The 14,535-nt window shown below is 29.9% G+C and overlaps 1 protein-coding gene across 2 annotated transcripts; it reads right to left on the reverse strand.

The window, feature by feature from the left end:
* Positions 1 to 6,877: 6,877 nt before the first annotated feature.
* Positions 6,878 to 11,067, reverse strand: LOC149560171 (bidirectional sugar transporter SWEET7b-like). Of its 2 annotated transcripts, none has more exons than XM_089824534.1 (6): positions 9,322 to 9,496; positions 8,525 to 8,561; positions 8,186 to 8,402; positions 7,870 to 8,031; positions 7,505 to 7,624; positions 6,878 to 7,403 (listed from the first exon to the last, which is right to left on the reverse strand). In XM_089824534.1, exons 1-6 carry the CDS (start codon positions 9,356 to 9,358, stop codon positions 7,191 to 7,193), a joined length of 786 nt encoding a protein of 261 aa, XP_089680660.1. In that variant the 5' UTR covers positions 9,359 to 9,496; the 3' UTR covers positions 6,878 to 7,190. The 2 variants fall into 2 exon arrangements, with proteins under 2 accessions (XP_089680660.1, XP_089680661.1); XM_089824535.1 differs by lacking the exon at positions 9,322 to 9,496 and adding an exon at positions 10,996 to 11,067 and having other exon boundaries at positions 7,050 to 7,403.
* Between the last annotated feature and the right edge of the window lie 3,468 nt (positions 11,068 to 14,535).

Raw genomic sequence — 14,535 nt, forward strand, 5'->3', positions numbered from 1 at the left:
TCCCCTTCCCCTTATGAAGTAGCTGATCTATCTTCTATTGTTCCCTGCTGAGTCCATTTGCTTCCCTAAGTTCCTTCAAAGACCTTCTACCTCTTTTACCTTCCACTCTCCCATATTTGGGTGAGCTTAGTCCTTCTTGATTCATCTGTATCCCTAGATGCTCCATATTATTCTGAGCACTTGAAATTTTCTCATAGTCCATTCCTTCTATTTCATCAAGTTCAAGTTCTTTAATAATCTAATTTATTATGCTAGGATGATCTCTATCTTCTGAATATAAATCTTTTGTGGAAATATTAGCAATCCCTTTTCCTTCTTGCTCTACATCCCTTGTCTATTCTTTTGATTGAATCTAACCCTGCTTGTTATCCTCATCCTCAATCTTTTGTAAATCACACCTCAAATCTTCATATGTGTAATTGCTACCACCAAGTTTAAGAATTCTCTACGTCAATTCCTCCTTAGCTTCTGTGCTCATACCAATGTTCTTAGGACAAAATAATTGAACTAGTTCCTCAGTTAGCTACACAAGAAACTCATCTTCTAATTTTTGAAGTGCTACTTCTGGGTCCAAAGCACTATCCTTATTAGGAAAATTCGGAAGCTCATTTGCGAGGGACCTTTCTACTATCTCTATGTTGTGGTCCTCAACATTATGGTGGTCAATTGGAGTAAATGGTGACTCACCACATTCTATTGGAGTTTTCCAAAACTTAGATTTATTATAGACCTCTTTGATTGGAGTTATATTTCTCTCCTCTAAAACTTGTAACTGATATTGCTCCCTTTTGAATTCTTCCTCCTAATCTTTGTGATCTTCTCCATTATTTGGACTCAGTTCAAATAATAAGGAATTCTCAATATCTTATATGTTCTTTTGACCAGTCCCTTCTTCCTTGGATTGCTAATGAGGAATTTCCTTAGGATCTAGAGCTACCTTGCCTACATGTCATTTTGGTCATTGTCCATTTGTACCCTACAAAGTGGAGTATCGAAATCTTGCTGCTTGTATCTAAATAGATTCTCTCCCCTCTTACTAGACTTAGACTGCTCTTGATCACATTTTAATTTTATCTCACAATCTCCTAAACCTTTACTTTCTTTTGACACAATATTCTACTCTATATGACTCTTTTTGTCTACTTTCCTTCTCTTCGACCTCTATTTTTCTTTCAACTTATTCTTTTAAGATGTATCTGGATTCTTCTCATATTCCACCACTATGATTGATTTGACTCTTGTTTTGGCTTCTAATTAATCTTATTATTCTCCATGATATTCTTATCATCATGAAACTCGGTTGGTCTCTCCTCTTCCTAATTGTACTGTGAAAAAGTCTCTTGGTCTGCCGAGCTTATCCTTAATTTCATTTTCTGAATTCTGATCCATGGGAACTTGGTAAGAAAGTTTGAAGTAAGTGGCAAGGTTCTAAATCTAATTTTCCTAATCTCATCGAACTTAATGATTTCTAATATTTCCCCTTCAAATGTTTGAAGATTTATGTCATAGGATGCTTTGTTGATTATAATCTTCCTATGAGTTTGAGTTGGTTCATTAAGATTGGTTCTGATGAGCAATCTCACATTATTGCAGTATTTAAATGAGGAATCAATGCCTATTAGATCTCCCACTACTAACCCTAATGACCTAAGAATCTCAATTTGGATCAGATCTGGTGGTAAAGATTGAATGTTGTACCACTTAGGAAACTTAATATCTATCCCTCCTAATATAAAATTTGGACCCCACTCTACAAAATTAACCACATACCCATTGAAACAACATTCAAAAATAGAAATAAACTCTTCTTTTATGGATTCATCCAAACATCTCAAATAAAGGATTCCTTTTGAAAAGTGAGAAATACTTACTTGTTCTTTGCAGTTATCTTCTAACCAATAAGCAAGGAGAGCAAGATCTTTCTTTGGGTCATTCCATATCGCAAAAGCTCCAACTTTTTTACATTCATTCCATAGATCTTCAATTTTTGTATTGGATATGCAGATGGGTTTATCCATAGTTTTGGGGGACTTTGGAGAATTTTAGGCACCACTAGGGTTTTGTGAAATTCTAGAGCTCTTGGCCACAGACCAATGGTGGGGGGGAACATATGAGTGCCTATATGTTTTAGCAGGAGATACATTAGGCTTAACCCTAATGGATTGTATTAGAGTGGGAGTCACTACCAAATTTGATCCAACTACAGGTGGAAGGGTTTTGCATTTGAAAGTCTGAGCATACTTAGTTAGGCTAAAAACCTTAAATTGAATATCCAACTTCTCAATTGTGAAGATAGGTTGAGATTGCAGATTACCTAAAGAGCCTGAATTAATGAGAGAGGATGTAGCTTGAACATTATCTATAGTTAGTGACCTTCTATTAGATTCTTTTGGCTGAGGGGCAGCTGAGTGCCAAATGTGTCAGGTTTTTTCTTCAGGATCCTCTAGCTTTTCCAGAACTAAGAAGCTATTCTTCATTTGCACTTTGAAATCATTATGCCTCCACTACTTGTTCAAGGGTCAATATTTAATGCACTTTTTCAGCTTCATCCATGGATTTCTACCTATGCCCTACCATGGTCTGGGGTTTTGACTTCTTTTCCCAAAAGCCCGCTTTGCTTTTTTCGCTTGAGCACCTTAATTTGCCATTTTTTAAATCTTGTTATGATTTAACATTACAAAACTCTTAAAATAATAATAATTATTAAATTAAATAAATATAATTACACCTAAATTAGAACCATAACTTTATCTTCAAGTTTCATTCTTTTATTTAAATAAATAAACGAGAGTTTTTAATAATATATTTATTAACTTAACTAATAACATCGTTTAGAGTTTATTACTAAAATAAAACTCCCAAATAATTATCATTAAATTAAATAAATATAAGTACGTCAAAAATATAACTTTAGTATAAATTGTTTAATTTAATTCTTTTATTTAATTAATTCATGACATTTTAATAATATATTTATTAACTAAATTAATAACATTATTTAGATTTTATTATTAAAATAAAACTCCCAAATAATTATTATTAAATTAAATAAATATAATTACATCAAAAATAGAACTTTAATATAATCTTTTAAATTTAATCCTTTTATTTAATTTATTCACGAGACATTTTTAATAATATATTTATTAACTTAATTAATAAAATTATTTAGAGTTTATTATTAAAAAAAAATCTTAAATAATTATCATTAAATTAAATAAATATAAAAATGTCAAGAATGGAACTTTAGTATAATCTTTTAAATTTAATTCTTTAATTTAATTAATTTCTCAATTAATTAAATATAATTAAATATCAAATTTTTTATTATAAGTTTTTCATTAAATTAAATCATTAAATTATCTTTTAATTTGATTTAATTATAACTAGAAAATCACAATAGACCTACAAAACCAAATATGACAACTCAACTGAAGACAAAGAACGAAATCAAACTGTAGGGTCAAAGTCACAAATTCATGTCATTTTATGAATTTGAAAAGGTGAAACTAACTCAGATACTTGTCCTATTTTTTAGGACAATTGGCTTAGGTTAGGAATTGGACTCAAGAGTTATCTCCCTGCTTATACCATTGAAATACTGCAATAGGGTATGCTCATCCTAGCAATATAAGGAAGTCGATACCTAGTACCTGCAATCTACATAAAATTTACACATGTACTAACACATATATTCTAAACTAAATAGGCAATGGAAAGAAGTGGCTCATCATGTAGATCCCAACTAGCAAGTGACTATGACTCCCTTCCTCAACTGTATCAGAAATTTCAAACATAAAGAAACATAGAAGCACACCATACACATGCAAGTATGGTGTAAGTACCCAAGAAACCACATAAAAATATTTCATCTAACTAGCATTATTAAATAGGTGAAAGTCACTACATGAACATATATATCATCCTCGAACAATCATGAGATAACTAAAATAACTATGTAATTCATCACATATATCAATTGAGTATAAAATAACTTTTAATCTAATCTAGTAACCAACTACCAATAACTATAAAACATAATAAAAAAACTAACCTAAAAAAATCCAGCACTATAAAAAAAAAAAAAAAAGTCAAGTAGGGGTAGGCATTACATTTTCTAATTAGTCTTTCTCTAATAAATAAATAAAATAGAGTTTGTTTTAAGAGTTTTGAGTTTACAATTACAATGACCACTTTTAACATTTTAAAAGTTTATATCAATTGAATGATTTAATATTTATATATTTTAATATTTCAATAATAGAAATAAATTTTATAAATGTTGAAAGTCTAATAAAGAGGAAATGTTAAGATCTGTAATATAAATTAATTTTTAAGAGACTTCAAAATTAGAAAACCTAACAAAAAAAGAAACTTCAAGCTTTTAAGAAATGTATGATTTTAAAAATACCTTTATAATATATATATATATATATATATATATATATTAAAAAGTTAATTTTTTTAATGATATAGTGATTGAAAATATTTTTATTTATTTTTTAGTGAAAAAGTTTTCTATAGATTTATACAATTTTTTTCATAAATTAGAAAATTTTGCCAATTAAAATATTTTTTATATTAAATCAATATCTTCACAAAAAATATTTGAATTATTTTTATGAGAAATGAAATATTAATGAATGAAATAATTCTTTTTTTTTTTTGGTTTTTACTTCCATTAGTTCAATGTCTAGGCTTCTTGGAACTACAGGCAATGGTTTTAGGCCCTATGATATTTGAATAAGGTGGAAAACTTTTATAAATTTGATAATCAAATAAAATATATATTATAGATTTAATTTTCACTAAAAAAAATGAAAATAAAATTGATCTAAAATGATAAATATTTGAAATTTTTTTATAAATTTGATAATCAAATAAAATATATATTATAGATTTAATTTTCACTAAAAAAATGAAAATAAAATTAATCTAAAATGATAAATATTTGAAGGTCATATACAATTTATCATCTAATTAATCATATAATTGCTTGAGACTTTTTATTTTGAGGACAATGGCATATTCTTGTACAAAAATTTAATATAAATAGTCATCAATAAAAATTTGAGCAAAACTTCAAAAGAAAAGAAATAAATAAAAACTATTAAATTTATATTAGCAATCTTCACTGTTATATATACTACAACAAAATCAAATTTGTAAATGTTGTTATATATATTTATAATTTGAAAGACTTTATAATAGAAATATTTGTTATTAAATTAGAGTTATAACATTATTTAAAAATAGTTAAAAATATTTATTTTGATGTTCGATATCGATTCTCAACATAAAACATTATATCAATAATATTAAAAATATTTAAATAGAAATATTTATTTTAAAATTAGAAAATATATATCTAATTTAATAGAAAAATATTTTAAAAAACTAAATAAATCAATAAATGATAATCTACATTTTTTCATCTTATTTAAACTTAGGAAAATTTTCATTTTTGCAACTTCTATATTTCAAAAAATTTTGTATTAGTATTGATGAATTTTGGAGTTCACATTTTCCTTTTTAAAAAAATCAAAATCTGTATTGACTGATGTTGGAAGCAGAGTGCTATTTTTATTATTTTATATATATTTATATTGAAATACCATATTTATTACTAAATATAATATCTTCATAGAATATAGAATATAGACAAGTGCCACATAGTGGCTAAATACTTGCTTATAGTTATGTAGCTACCTATAATTTACAATTTATAATTTATATGTATATTTATTATAATTTATGAAAAGGTACATGTTACTATAAAGTTTTATATAATAGTAAAGTTCATATACATAAGATGAATAGATATAATAATACCTTTATAATGTGTAAAGTTTAATACCTTTAATATACTTATCCATATTATATTACTTCCTTGATATATGTAATATGTAATGTTAATATAAATTTTCAATTAACTAATTTAATTCTAATATATTTCAAGGTTTTAGAAATATAAGAAAGATAAAATATTAATTATATTATTATAATACTTAATTTATATTGTTATTATCTATATTGATTTTCAAAACCATTGTAAAAATATTCGTACCACAAGATCAAATTAATTAGAGATAGGAGGAACTAATTTAAATATTTTATAAAAAATCATATCTTACGTATTCAATACTTATAAAGAAACATTAAATAAAATAGATTTTAATTAGAAGAGGAGAGTTTAATAACTAATTAACATAGTTAACATAAATAATCTAAAAAGATGTCACAAAAAGTACCTACTGACAAGCAAGAAAAAAATGATTTTATTGTTATAGCATTCACCTTGTGAAAAATTTCAGTACAATTGATATGATATTATTCTGTTTTATATTTTATTATTAAATAAAACTAGCATATTCAACTGAATGAGATCTTATTAGTTTTAGTTTAGTATGACCATCAGAATCTCTTCTAATAAAACCATAAAATATCTCACAAATTTATTTTTCAGCTGAAACATCTTTGATTCGGTATGTAAGAATTGCTTTAAGAAAAGACATTCTACTGTTTCTTTCCTTTGAAAAAAAATGTCAAGCGGTCAATGTGGCTTTAATAAAATGTCCCCTCTATGTAATACATCATTTAGGTCCTGCTTATAGTTTGGCAACTGCATTTTCACCTATCACATCATTCCGACCTTTTAACACATCATCCATCCCTTTTAACGCATCATGTAGTAACCATTGACTTCTTTTTGTTTTTTCTCTCTTATTTACAATTGTTGATTTTATTTCATTTTATGACGTGAGTTTTTATCGTCTGGTCACAACTATTATGCTTAGGAGTGTGACATTCCACCAGTACAATTTCAGTACCATGAAAGAAGAAGTGCATAGTCATACAAGCGTAGTACTTAGAAGAGTTCATGAAATTGCACTGCCGATTAAACAGTTTATTCCTGAAAAGTAGGAACCAAAAGTTACAATTAAGCTCCTCAAGGGGTAAAAATGTCTCTATATTTTTCCTTTCACATAGCCACTGGTTCACATGTTTCCTAGATAGCTATATTCATCCTAGATAGCTAGATAGCTATATTTCTCCATGATTGCTAGATAGCTATATTCCTCCTCCTCATCAGCTAATGCTGATTCTCATGCAATTGAGTACAGTCTGGATATCGGAGAAGACTGTACCCTGTATAAATCTTGTTAGTCATTTGACCAATGAAAATAAAATCAAACTTTATCAGCAGCTTCTTGAGTCACTGCAGCCACTATGACAACATTCTCCACTATAAGGATAGGCGGGCCAAATACATCGTCTATCTTTTTTGCTTCAGGAAGTTTTTGAAGCTCAGTAGACACAGGCAGAACAGGCTCCGACCTTCTGTAAATGAGGTAAACAACAAGCTGCGCTACTCCTAAAAGGAAGCCAATGCAACTGGGTACCTGAAAGGACAAGAATAATAATCAGGAAAACTGTGTATAGTTTCAAATAATCACAGGAAAACTATAGTTGTAAGTGGCACTAGGAAAAGAGAGAAGCTTACAGCTATAAAGATATCCTTGGCCATTACAGAGTATGCAGACCAGACAAGTGCGTTTAGCGTAGTGAATAGTGAGACAAGAAATGGCATATACTTCACACTTTTGGTCTTGATAACGTCTCCCTGAAAATAAAACAGTAACACATTAACATTCATGAAAGGACAAATTTGTTCTGCTACTTGACTTCTGCTAGTGTTTTTGGGGAGGGACCAGATTTTTTTAATTTCCTATTGTCACTTTTGGTAGAAATTAGAATTTCGAATTTTCAACTATTTTTTTCGTAGAAATTGACAATTGTATTTTACTTTTGCACAGTTTTTCTACAATTTTCTTTTGAATTGAGAAGAAGAATGGATTGAAAGCTCACCACAATTGATAATGGGGAGGCATACATAACAATTGAAAGGATCACACCTAATGTGCCAACCAGTAACTGTCTGACATTGTATGTGTGTAGCCCATAAATTGTTACTACAACTACAGCGACAAAAGTAACCATCATTGCAATGGCTAACCGGGCAGTTTTTACCTGCAAGACAAATTCAAAGAATCCGTGTCAGAAAACCTTACCATGAATTTTGTATGGAATCTAGCCATGCATTCACGCTATTCAAAAGACAGGCACAATCTAGAAGGCGCCTGATGGCCTTCAGGCTCAACCTAAAGCTGGCATAATGCGTTACCTTCTTCTTCTTGAGGGCAAATGTCAGAAAGGACAAGACATAAAATATCTCCAAAACAAAGCCCGCGCCATTGATGGTGAGCAGCAAAGTGCTGTGGGGTTTAACAAATGGAGCCCCGTAGAGCAGCCAAAGACAACAATTGAACAAGGTACATACATATGGAAGTCCTGAGTAATCTTGGGTAGACTTAAGCTTGTATATCCCCCAGAATGTTGTCCTGCAATTTTCAAAGCCAAGAGTATTTATATATAAGCTTGCTATCTTGATCAGTAGCAAAAGGTCACATTACACAAGTTTTTAACTCAGAATCCAGATTAATCTGTTGTACAAAGTACTTACATAGGTGACAGGAAGAGTGCCAGTGATGTTATATTTCCTGCGCAACACACAACAATGATAAATTAATCCAACTAAATGCAAATCTCTTGGCCACCCAAACAAATCTCAATCCACCATATCAATGAAAGACAACCCAAATCTTATAATACCAAATGAAAAACAAAATCAACCAATAAAAACTAAACCATGAAGATAAAAATGAACAACAATCCTACAAATATACACGAAAACTTGCAGTAAAACCTAAAGAAAAACTCCTGCATACAGATGAGAAATTTTTTTATACCCAAATGCATATCCAAACCGGATACACTACAGAGCCTACTCACCCAAACGCCAATCTACAGGTACCAATTATTTCAATGCAGAGCAACCAAAATATAAATCACTTGGGACTTAAGGACAGGGTATGCTTTTTATGATGCAATGGAATTAATGAAACTTGTGGTATAGGCATTATCACCGACCATTTTAAAACGAAAATCTTGAATAGAAATCACCAATTTACTCTCCCTTAAATCATAACCCAATAGCCACCATTATTCTTCTCTGACCATGATTACATGAAATCCTACAGTTCATTCAAATACATTCACTTTTTTATCTGCACCGTGATTCATTATAACAATGATCATCCCAATTTAGACCAACAAAAATAAGCTACAACCAATATAGGCCTATATCTCCCATCTCGCTAAGTCTTGAAATCGATAAGCACGGCAGACAGTTCAGAAATCATGATGACCTAGAATATTTTTATATTTCACTCTAAGGAACAAAAGTTTAAGATGGAATACCAATGATTCCCACCACAAGAAGCAGAGGAAACGCCATTGAAGAGAAGAAGAAACTGTTATTGCAGTACGCAAAAGGAAAAAGAGAATCTAGTGCTAATTCAGCACAAGAAGGGATGAAATTGGGAAGATTTTTAGGTCCTTTCTAGTGCTAATTGAAACAAACACAAGAAGGGATGAAATTAGGAAAGAATTTTAGGTCCTTTAATAGGCCTTCGTGCTGCACTGCATGATCTCATCATCTGCGGTGAAATGGAGGAAGAAATCACTTGGATTTTAACTTGGTGACCAACAAGGCACGCGTGAACAAATTGCGGGTAGCTTTACACATCAGACCTATTGGAAAACAGCTCACTATACCTAGAGCCAACTTGTGCTATGGGTATGTTCTTTTTCCTAATTTGTGGTACTGAATATTGAAAAATGCACTACACCCAGAGTAGTGATTCATAAGATTTAATTGATACCCTCAAAACCAGTACAAAAACAGTACAGACGGGGTATATTCTATGGTAGATAGAAAGTGTGGGATACAGATCATTCTGAATTATTGTAAGGGTAAAAAATAAAAAAATCTTTTTCTCGTAACATAATAGAATTGGACATGGATGTATATCATCTATACAAGTTTTAATGTACAAGTACAATTAGGACTCTCGCATTAGATCATTCGCTCAAATACAAGAAGGTTCCATGTCATTAACATTGTTTCTTACATAAAGAGAATCTGCCACATCAATTTGCATTTTAATGAAGACAAGTCAGCAAATAGCAGTTAAACTACTCTTAATCACGCAAACACTTGCCAGTTAATATCCACTATGGCCAGTTTTACAAACTATTGTATAAAATTGTTTTAGCCAATATCGCTATATTCCTTTGGGAAGAAGGCTCAAATTAAAGGTGGCGAATATGAACAACTTTCCTGAGTAGTTGAGTTTTCCCTCCATCTTTTTTAAAATCTTGCTTTTTGTTCTTGATTGCGTGTTTATTGCTTTCCTTTGTTTGTATGTCTCTTTCATTGCTACTGCTCTATATGACAATTGTAGCTATGTTTCTTTCAAGTGAAGAAAAAAAGGTTGGCAAATTCTACTTTTTTTTTCCCAAACCATAGATTTGTCAGTTTATTCAAAGATATTTATAAACCTAGAATTTAACAGCGTCACGTAATTTCGGGCGATTCTATCATCACAACTAATTATTTGCAAGCTGTGAAACACTAACCTGCATTCAAATTGCCTACTGTTCATTGCAATGAAAATTTTTAGGTTGGGCAATTTTTTTTTAATTGAGTTTAATGATAATTTTTGTTCTAAAGTGAAAGTTGGTATAAAGACACTCCCTCAACAATTGTTGAGTAGAGTCTGAAAAATATATCAATTTTCAATAATTCAAAATACACTTAAAATCAACCAAGTTAATATCTCACATTTAAAATCAACTGAGTTAATATCTCACATTTAAAATATCTCTTGGGGGTCTAGTTAATATCTCACATTTAAAATCAACGGAGTTAATATCTCACATTTAAAATCTCTTGGGGAAACCCCCATTTTCTATCATAGACATTAAAAAGTCAAAGAAAACTCACTATCAGATCGACTCAAAAGAAACGAAAATGACATCTATCATACTATTTGAAAAGCTATTATAGCTGCGGAGTGATAGACCAAATACCTGTACCGTATGTTCTGTATTGTTTGACAACCATTAAACCACTTTGTGAAGCGGTACAAATAGTGAAGGAATCAGATTTATATTCTCCGAAGCTTTCGCTCCTTTAGTTTTAATGGCAACCGCCCTCTTTTAATCATGAACATTGCTTTTAAGATGGGAGTACAAGTATGCTTCTTAGTTACTTCATGGTATATGATAGATTATAGTAAGTCATAGTTGAATTGTTACTTATGTCATAATGTATTAAGACTAATTTATTTGTTTTGTAAATTTATTTTAAATTGTGAAATATTGTGGTGATTGATAGTTAATGCTATACATGTTTTGAGGAAAGAATTTATAATTTTGTATATATTTATAATTTTGAATTTATTTAAATTATTGTTTTGTTAGAAAATTATATATGGGGTTGTGTGTAAATAAAAAATCTATTTTAAACTGTGTGTGTGTTCTAAGCACCTTTAATATATCATTATCATTCTTCTCAATGATAAATGTATTGGCATTCAATACATTTTTTTAGAAAAGGAAAATTTTTGGTGTGTGTGTGTGTGTGTGTGAAAATCTTACATGGTCTATTGAAGAAATTATCTTGTTTTGAAGATTATAAGTTTTAGAATCACTAGATTCACACTAGAAAAATGACTTCCTAAAAGTATAATCTAGACAAGCAAGTATAAGCTATACACTAGTCAAGTGAAAATTTAATTTTCTAACCTTAATTCAACACTATACAACTAAAGCCAACAAAAGTGTCCCTAAAATTATAACTATTATGTCAAAACCAAGCTCTTTAAAAAAGCCTTTTTGATTTTTAGATCTACTACAACTTTTATTGTACCTATGAGCATACCAACTAGAAAAGATTATTAGACCATTTTGGAAACTACAATTATCAGCATGATTGGTACATATAATTTCTATAACTCGTTAATCCAACTATCAGTTATTTGTTTCAAATATCTTTGGTAACTAGATCAATATCCTTTTAAAGGAGCAATAGTTGATCAACCTTTCTAAAAATGATGTGTAAGTGCAAACATAATAAAGCTAAACTAGTAGAAGAATGTATGTCTAGCCATATAGTGAAGTCTTTTTAAAAGTGGAAGTTCAACATGAGAACACATTTTCTTAATGCCTAGGTTACATGATTTGATAGCCCGACAAGATTGATATGATCCATAGGTCATGTAAACTAGTAAGACAGACATGATGACATTTAAGCACTTTTTAATTACACACGAATGATTGAGGAACATTCAATTAACTATTACACATGAAAGGGTTCATAGAAATGATATATTCATTGATTTCTATATATGATCAATTAAAGCTCTAGCTTCAAGCTATTCTTAGCTTGGAATTCATTTTCCTTATACAATAAATATTTTTCTTTAAAAAATTAACAACAAAATAACATTTCTATGCAATTTTAATGTTTATAAATGAGTTATCAAAAGTGCAAGTGTGTATAAGGATGTTTTAGCAACATAGGTAAAGAATACACCTAACTCATAAGATTATACATGCATGTGATGAGGGTACAACCCAAGACAAAATAAACACAAAAAAAGGGGGAATATTGCTATTAGAAGTGATATGCTAATAAATTTAGTACAATAAAAACAAACTCAGTGACATAGCCTATGGGCTTATAATGTTGTCTGATTCTTAAGAAAAAACCCTCCTCATAGTACCTTCTCTCAAACTCAACCAAAAACTATGTTTCCAATGCCAGAAATGACCTTAAGTAACCCCAATTAGGTTTAGGTTTAGGAATACATTTTAGAATATGTCATTTCACATCCACCACCAAAATAGAAAGTTCTAGAAAACACGTTAGAAGTTGATGTAAAATTAAAAAAATCCAAAAATGGTAGACCAACTTCTAGGAAGCATAACTTTTGATTCAAGACTCTTATTGATGGACGAACTTTGCTCATCCCCCATTTTTCGAGCCCGTACAAGGTCGTTTAGTGCCTCAAATCTGACTTTGAAGCACTCTTAGAGGGTCTCTACACAACTTAAAAGTACAATAACTTTCAAACAATAAAGTGTTTTGACTTGATTCATTTTTGGGGTTCTTTAAATTACAAGTACAATCATCGCTCCAACTTATACCCTCTAACTCATCATAATTATGCTTCAATTATAAAATAACCTATTTTTTTGCATTGGCATGTATTCCAAGGTGCTCAAAAATTGTAACCCGAAAAACTAATAGTGGAACTAAGAGAGTTGGAATCTCTATTTGACCCAAACAGGTATCTAGAAATGAAAATGCATTAAATAGAAACTAACACTAAGCATATTTTTGGGTGATACAAGATTTCCCTTACACCACTAGATGCTCCTGCATCAACATGAATGAATCTTAGAGTTATAAAAGTCATGAAAAAATATATATATATATATTTAAACAATGAGATATCTCAACCTTTTATAGAAATATATACATTAATTTTTAAATGTGGATACTAATATGGATTAAGATTTTAGTATTATTTATAAAGGTGTTACATATGTCTAGTAGCATCGCCATGAGGAAATTGTTAAAAAAACATGACCCAACATGTGAAATTGAAGTACAAAATTTTTGTTCATGTATTACATATTAGCAATATATGTTTAGTGTTTCTAGTTATTTCAATATGTTATGTGTGTTGATGTCGGCTTGATGAAGAGTTGTATATGTTCAATTATGAATATGATAACTTGAGAAGTCCCATATGCATCTATTGGAGCATGAAGTGTCAAGTGTTTTCATGATTGTCTACTTGATCTGCATAGATATATTATGCAGGTAGTGTATATAGGCTACTGAAATGTGATAGAAATAATATTTGATGTCTAGAATTGGATATGGAGCTATTGTTCCAATAGTTAGACATAATGATATGTAAGTATGCTTGAAATGTAAAGGTTTGAAAATGTGTTAAGTTGGGATATTTAGTAAGGATTATTTCATGTCTTTGTGGGGGAATACTTCACACTATTCAATGTGAAATGTTGGCAACTTATTGTTTTCATATTATATTGTATGGTCTATGGATATCACACTATCTTATTTTTAGGTCCGCAAAAGAATAGATGTTGAATTTATGTAATTGTGTTCACTAACAATTAGGATGGCTATGATTAGTGGTTATGACTAGTTTGAGAAATACTTCTCTTTAACAATGTCAAGTCTAGTATAGTGGCAATATTCCTAAAATTTTCGTTAGTCATCATTTAACATATCTTATTTTGGTTTGTTGGGGGTCACTACTAAAGTTATGTTTCTATGAACTCGACATTATTATCTATATTTGTCTCTAGTTGTCTCAATTTCTTTTAGTGATTTATTTTATGACTTATTAAATCTAGATATGTGTTGGAGGAATAGTTAAGAGGTTATTTGGATCTTCCATGGAGCTTTAAGATCCATATTTTTTTTCTACAATGGATAACATTTTTGGGCCAATGACTTAATGTGTTGCTACTCTTTTCTACAAGTTGCATTTTATGGTAATAGTGGAGGATATTGAGTGTATCATATTA

Source organism: Cupressus sempervirens, chromosome 4 (assembly GCF_028749045.1).
Source record: "Cupressus sempervirens isolate cs-2001-9-10 chromosome 4, ASM2874904v1, whole genome shotgun sequence".
Taxonomy (NCBI): Eukaryota; Viridiplantae; Streptophyta; class Pinopsida; order Cupressales; family Cupressaceae; genus Cupressus; species Cupressus sempervirens.